The sequence below is a fragment of the Octopus sinensis genome, linkage group LG18, assembly GCF_006345805.1.
Source record: "Octopus sinensis linkage group LG18, ASM634580v1, whole genome shotgun sequence".
Classification (NCBI taxonomy): Eukaryota; Metazoa; Mollusca; class Cephalopoda; order Octopoda; family Octopodidae; genus Octopus; species Octopus sinensis.
The window spans coordinates 11943095-11950594 of NC_043014.1; the positions used below are offsets into that span (position 1 = coordinate 11943095).

At 37.1% G+C, this 7500-nt stretch overlaps 1 protein-coding gene across 1 annotated transcript in view; it reads left to right on the top strand.

Annotated features, from left to right (window-relative positions):
• LOC115221607 (protocadherin Fat 4-like) overlaps nucleotides 1–7500 on the top strand; it is a 107570-nt gene that overhangs the window by 11088 nt on the left and 88982 nt on the right. The window contains exons 2-4 of the mRNA XM_036510968.1: nucleotides 194–428; nucleotides 1873–2069; nucleotides 5644–5880. Of these exons, the coding sequence (XP_036366861.1) occupies nucleotides 194–428; nucleotides 1873–2069; nucleotides 5644–5880 (669 nt within the window). The remainder of the gene's footprint in view (nucleotides 1–193; nucleotides 429–1872; nucleotides 2070–5643; nucleotides 5881–7500) is intronic.

Consider the following 7500-nt stretch of genomic DNA (forward strand, 5'->3'; position numbering starts at 1 on the left):
AGGAACCAAACTTCTTATCATAGAGCCACATAAACGGCGGTCTTGCACACAATTTCTGTTTTCCACAAAAATCTCACAAGAAACCGAAGGTAAAGTGGTGCTACTCGGTAGTATGTAACTGAACTTGAACCTCACTTGATTCCGTAGCTAACCCTTTTTTTGAGCACAGAGTTCTATTTTGATTTTCTCACAGTTTTATCATCTCTGAAAATCATAAAACCAACCAATTTCCAAGTTATCAAAATATCTGAAAATACGGAACCTGGTATCATCTTAAGTGCTGTCGTAGAAAATCCAACTTATGACCAGTTGAATTTTCAGCTTCAACAATACGGCTCCAACTTCTATTTAGACGGCAAAAATTTGATGACCGCTCGAAAGTTTGATTATGAGGTCAGCGGGGACAGAATGCATGATTTAACTTTGCAGTAAGTATTCTCTGTGCATTTTGTTGTTATTTAACCCTAGGTTAATACTTATCAAATGGACCAATTGTGAACTTAGGAAAGAATTTAAAAGATTAAACATAGTAAAGCATTTAGTTCAGTACCGTACTCATTCACCTTTCCAAAACTTAATGATATCAAGAACGTAAAAAGATAAAATTGACCATGGAGGGATTTGATCCCAATACATGAAGGGACCTAACGAGAAACACACAGTATTTCGTCTTATGCTCAACCAATTCTGCTATCCACCGCAATGTAGGACTACATTGGTTAATGAGACCTTCGCTACTTAAGTCAGTAGGATTTAATTTGAGTGGAAAATTTTAGCAGTTATTTCTAACTGGTCGAAACACCGTTTAGAGGTTCTCGGGTAGGTTTCTGTGTGGTACATATTGTTTATATTTAATCACAGGTGTTTGGCGTATGTGTCAGTGTTAATCGTACATGTGTTCAAGAGTGCATATACTGCATAGTAGACATGTGTACACCTGCATCCAGGTATTTAGAATGGTTTGCAAGACTTGTATGCTGTCCAGTTAAACACCGCAGCTTTGTCCTTAGGTACTTTCAAGGGAACGTTTCGGCCAGAAACCACTGCTCATGCTTTCTTTGCAAGTAGGGCTCTGCCTGTGTCGAAGCAGAGCACCAGCCGCATCTATCTCTTCTGTCAGAATGGACCTACAAAATGCATGAGTACTGCTGCTTCCTGATAGACTTATACAAAAAGAAAATATACTGCGGTGGATCGCAGAACTGGTCGAGTATAAGACGGAATACTTGATGCTTCTCGTTAGGTCTCTTCATATACTGGGATCAAATCCCTCCATGGTCAATTTTATCTTTCTACGTTCCTGATATTATTAAGTTTTGGAAAGGTGAAAGAGTGCGGTACTGAACTAAATGCTTTACTATGTTTAATATTTTAAGTTCAGTTCCCCATGCTGTTGACTTCGCTTCTCATCTTCCTGATTAAATAAAATGAAATGTACCAGAAGTTATTAGGCCATGAAATGTGTGATTTTGTATTTAATGTTTTGGTAACGAAACAGAAGTTCCTAAACATCTCTAAAGGACCGACTTGGTGTCTGCCACTGAGAAGGCAAAATTATTTGGAAACACGAGTGTATGATAGTCTGCTGGCGTCAGCAGGCGTTGTCTTGTCTTTTTACACAAAACACGCAAAATTCCCTGACATTGTCCCACAGGAAATTTCTCAACGAATGCAATTTTCACATTCAAGTGTTCAGGAGCGTGTTATAAATAAATGTACACATAATTTTGACTCTCACTGCGTCATGTGCGTATATTGAATATGTATGTGTGCGGCTAAGCGTATAAATACGTATGTATGCTTAATCTGTTTAGTGAGTGTATGTATAAATCCACACATATACACTACAAAAATTATTTTGTTTTGTTTCAGAGTGAGTGACAGTTATTCTACAGTAGAGCGCAGTTTCCAAATACAAGTGACGGATATAAACGATAACAAACCGGTGTTTTCTGGTTCGTTTCACGGTTATGTGAAAGAAGAGCAGCCCGTGGGTGAAAGAGTTATTTTCAAATCTCTTACAGTTGTAGATGACGATGCCAATGATGAGCTGAGATACTCTCTATCAGGTAAGAAACAATGGTAACGAATGATGTTTCTGGTTTTTCTGAATTTGTCGACATTAAATCTCTATATCTATAAACGGCAAAATGTTTGTGTATCTGTGTGTCTGTGTGTCCTTTATACAAATCCACAGTTTCTCACGTAAAAGGCTCACACTTTCTATGGGCTTTCAAAACTGTCTGAGGGTGGTCGTGAAGATCTTTTCATTTCCCCTGTCACCCCAGAAAGCCATTAAAAAAATCGATAAACTGACCTCTTATGCCCATAAGTTAGTGGCATATCCATTCAAAATCGCTAAAACATAGAAATTTGTACGCGGTGCGTGCGTTCAGCTAGATACGCCAATAGACTGCCAGCTGTTTTTTGATTGTTTATATTTGTATATCAGGTCACTTGCTATGCAAGTACATCTCCATATATATATATATATATATATATATATATATATATATATATATATATATATATATGGAGATGTACTTGCATAGCAAGTGACCTGATATGAGATCGTGCGCTAGAACAAAAACAATTGCAGCGTGGAAGGTGTTTATAAGCCATTTAAGAAACACAGAAAAACCGTTAGATTCACTTCAACATTTAAATTTAATTTGGCAAAATAGTTTCGTCGCTTTGAGACCGCGACCTGTTCACTGACAAAACTTCGTGCTGCATTGTTTATATATATATATATATATATAAATTCTATAATTATGAGTATACTTATAATTAGGGTTCAGCAAAATTTGCTTCACCACATACCGAAATTTAGAAATAGCAGTTAAAAACTACTATTCTACTACTATAAGATATCTCCCAGACAGCTGTTTGGGAGATATCTTATAGGTGAAGCAAATTTTGTTGAACTCTAATTATAATTATACTCATAATTATAGAATTTTTGTATAAGCTTACCGATAAAGGTTCTTTTAACATACCGAACTACTTGGTAAAATTATTAATTATTAATTAATTAATTTTACCCCCTTATTATTATTATTATTATTATTATTATTATTATTATTATTATTATTATTATTATCATCATCATCATCATCATCATCATCATCATCATCATCATCATTATTATTATTATTATTATTATTTTTTTTTTTTGCCTGCTGAGTGGACTGGAGCAACGTGACAAAGTGTCTTGCTCAAGGACACAGCGCGCCGCTGGGAATCGAACTCATTACTTTGAGGTGTAAGAAAGTAAATGAGAGAAGATTTGGAATGAAGTGAAGAAGTGGAAGGGGTGGGTGAGGTTAATGTAAGAATTGAAGTAGAATTTTGAAAGGGATGTAGTGTGAGGTGTCTGTGATGCTGAGTAGAAAGATGCTAATAACTGAAAGAGGGGGGGGGGGAGAAAGACATAATAATCTGAAAGAGGGCAAAAGGGAACATTGCAGTAAAGGAGACGGAAAAGGAGAAAAGAAGGTTAAGTAAAAGAAAGATCAGGTGACAAAGATGAACAAAGAATATTTTTTAATTTAGAATGGCCAAATTATTTGGCCGGTGATATTGGTGTCAAAGTTTGGCACTAGACCAGCAGTTTTGGAAAAAGGGGTAAGTCGATTACATCGACCCCCGTGCTCAACTGGTACTTACTTTATCGACCCCGAAAGGATGAAAGACAAGTCGACTCCCGTGGCATGTGAACTCAGAACGTAAAATTTAGAGAAATGCTGCGAAGTATTTTGCCTGGCGCAGTAACGATTCTACCACTTCGCCGCCTTATTTGGCTTGTAATATTAAACTTTTATGGGGTTGCTTGATCTGCTAAAACTAAAAACAAAATACTTCTCAAAGTTCTTTCTACAATCTTTGAAATGGTGGAAGGACATATTGGATAATAAGAGTCCTTGATGTACCTATGTACTTACTATACCCGAGAAAAAAACTGGATGGGAACGGCTAGAACATGCTTGTTTATTGAAATGACTTGGTGTTAGGCAACAATGGTACCGCAAAACGAGGGAACGTAAAGTACGGCTTGATTTGTTAGAAATAGAAGCTAAATCTTCCTGAACTCATACTGTTAACGAATGACGTCACCAAGAAGTCAACCAGCCAGAACGCTCGATGTTTTGGTCATATATTTTGGCTTGGCTCAAACCAAGCAAAATATGTGACCAGCACGCCCGAAAAGCAAATAACATATTGAAGTAGTTAGGCAACGAAAATACTAAAGACCACAGGCAGACAAAAGCAAGTGATGTCATTAAAGTTACAGCCAATCAAAACTCGAGTCTTTACCTCAAAAACCTATAAGCTTGCTTCCCAACCACATGGTTCCGGGTTCAGTCCCAGTGCGTAGAACTTTTGGCGAGTGTCTTCTACTATAGCCTCGGGATGACCAAAACCTTGTGAGTGGATTTGGTAAACGGAAATTGAAAGACGCCCACCGTGTATATATATATAAATTTTTTTTCCGTAATGCGATAAAAAAAAAAACCAACCAAGGGTGTGTAGATTTTAGAACATTTATAAATAGATCTTACAGCTGTTTCTAGGATATTTATTATATCCCTTCATCGGAGACGGAGTAAGAAGATGGTTAAGCAATAGTTAATTTAGATAAGATACGAAGTAGAGAGTGAGGTGGAGAAATGAAAATAGATGTGAGATATGCAGGGATATTGTATTATATATATATATATATATATATATATATATATATTATATATATATATATATTTATATATATATATATATTTATATATATATATATTTATATATATATATATATTTATATATATATATATATATATATATATATATATATATATATATATATATATATATATATATTTATGTATGTATGTATGTATGTATACATATATACATATACATCTGTGTGTGTGTGTGTGCATTGGATAATGTAGTCTTGGATAGAGTTTGCATAAAAGGGGATGGTCTTTGATGGAGCGTTTTGATCGTAGATATATTTGGTAAGACTTGACGTTGAGATAGCAAATACTAAGAACAAAACAACTGTACCACATGGAACCAACCTGAATGCTTTTATGGGGTCGCTTGATCTGCTAAAACTAAAAACCAAATACCTCTGAAATCTCCTCTTTGAAATTGTGGAAGTACATATTGGATAACAGAGTCCTTGGTGTACCTATATACTTACTATACATGAGAAAAAGACTGTATGGGAACGGCTAGAACATGGTTGTTTATTGAACTGGCTTGGTGCTAGACAACAATGGCACCACAAAACGAGGAAACGTAAAATACGGCTTGATATGTTAGAAATAGCAGCTAAATCTTCTGAACTCATTGTTTGCTACCTTAAAACCATATCACGTTGCTTAAAACGATCATTTGACTGTATTTACTTAAGAGTAAGAGACGGTGTTAGAAGCGGTTGCTAAATATTTTGAACAAGGATACAAAAGATTTGTAAGAAATGGAAATAAATACAAGACATTTTAACATACAGGCTCTTTACCAGATAGGCCCTTCCCCAAACAGACCCTATCAGACCTATCCCTAGCTGATGTAACTAGAAAAAAAAAAGAGGTGAGAAAAATAAGTGAATTAATTTTGTCCTTATGTCACCGTTGGTTTCAGGTGTTGACAGTAATAAATTTTCCATGAGTAAAAGCGTCATTGATATCCGAACTTCTGCGAAATTCGATCGAGATACTGGTAAAAAACACTACGATAAGCTGTTATTGACTGTAAAAGATTTGGCTAACCACACGGACAGCAACCGGTTAAATATCACCATCATTGACGTCAATGATAATTCTCCGAAATGTACTCCGGATATTTACACGGTATACATCAACGAAGACGTGCCTATAGGTGAGTCACTTTAATTATTATTATTATATTTTGGTCAAAAAGGTGGCGAGCTGGTAAATTGCTTAGTGGCATTTCGTCCGTCTTTACGTTATGAGTTCAAATTCCGCCGAGGTCGACTTTGCCTTTCGTCCTTTCGGGGTCGATAAACTATGCACCAGTTGAACCCTGCGGTCGATGTAATCGACTTAGCTCCTCCTATGGAATTACTGGCCTTGAGTCAAAATTTGAAATCAATATTATATTTGGCCAAAAAGGCGGCGAGCTGGCAGAATCGTTAGCACGTCGGGCGAAATGCTTATCGGTATTTCGTCTGCCGTTACGTTCTGAGTTCAAATTCCGCCGAGGTCGACTTCGCCTTTCATCCTTTCGGGGTCGATTAAATAAGTACCAGTTACGCACTGGGTTCGATATAATCGACTTAATCCGTCTGTCTGTCCTTGTTTGTCTCCTCTGTGTTTAGCCCCTTGTGGGTAGTAGAGAAATAGGTATTTCCACCATCCACAGGTTCTGAGTTCAAATTCTGCCGAGGTCGACTTTGTATTTCATCCTTTCGGGATCGATAAAATAAGTACCAGTTGAGTACCAGTACTCAGCAGCCCCTTTCCTCAAAATCATTGACCGTTTGCCAAAAATTAGGAAGAAAACTACCATTTAAACAAAAGGGGGTCAGCACGTAGAATCGTTAGCACGTCGGCAAAAGTACTTAGCGTTATTTCTTCAGATTCATCACATTCTGAGTTCAAATTACACTAGGTCGACTTTGCCTGACATCCTTGCGAGGTCGATAAAATAACTACTAACCGAGTACTGGATTCAATATAATCGATTAACCCACCTCGTAAAATCACTGGCCTTGTGCCAAAATTTGAAACTGTATCATATTTGGACAATAACTTTAAAATTGGTTTGTGAGCTATTGTTAGATAATAAACTTGGAGAATGAAAAGTAATTAAAACTAAAGTGGAGGTGCATGGCTTAGTGGTTAGGATGTCAGCATCATGATCGTAAGATTGTGGTTTCGATTCCTGGACCGGGTGACGCGTTGTGTTCTTGAGCAAAACACTTCATTTCACGTTGCTCCTGTCCACTCAGCTGGCAAAAATGAGTAACGCTGCGATGGACTGGCGTCCCGTCCAGCTGGGGAGCGCATACGCCATAGAAACTGGGAAACCGGGCCCATGAGTCTGGCTAGGCTTTAAAAGGGCGCATTTATTATTTAAAAAAAATTAAACTAATTAATTGAAATAACTTTAAATTGATTGATGCAATGTTATTGTCTTTCTGTGGTGGTAACACAGAGCCGGTTGCATGGATCTTATTGAATCAAAATATTTTGATCGAATCTTATTTACTGGCACAGGAGTGGCTGTGTGGTAAGTAACTTGCTTACCAACCACATGGTTCCGTAGAAGTGCCACTGCGTGACACCTTGGCCAAGTGTTGTCTACTATAGCCTCGGGCCGACTAAAGCCTTGTGAGTCGATTTGGTAGACGGAAACTGAAAGAAGCCCGTCGTATATATGTATATGTATATATATATATGTGTGTGTGTGTGTGTGTGTATGTGTGTCAGTGTTTGTCCCCCATCCCAACATTGCTTGACAACCGATGCTGGGGTG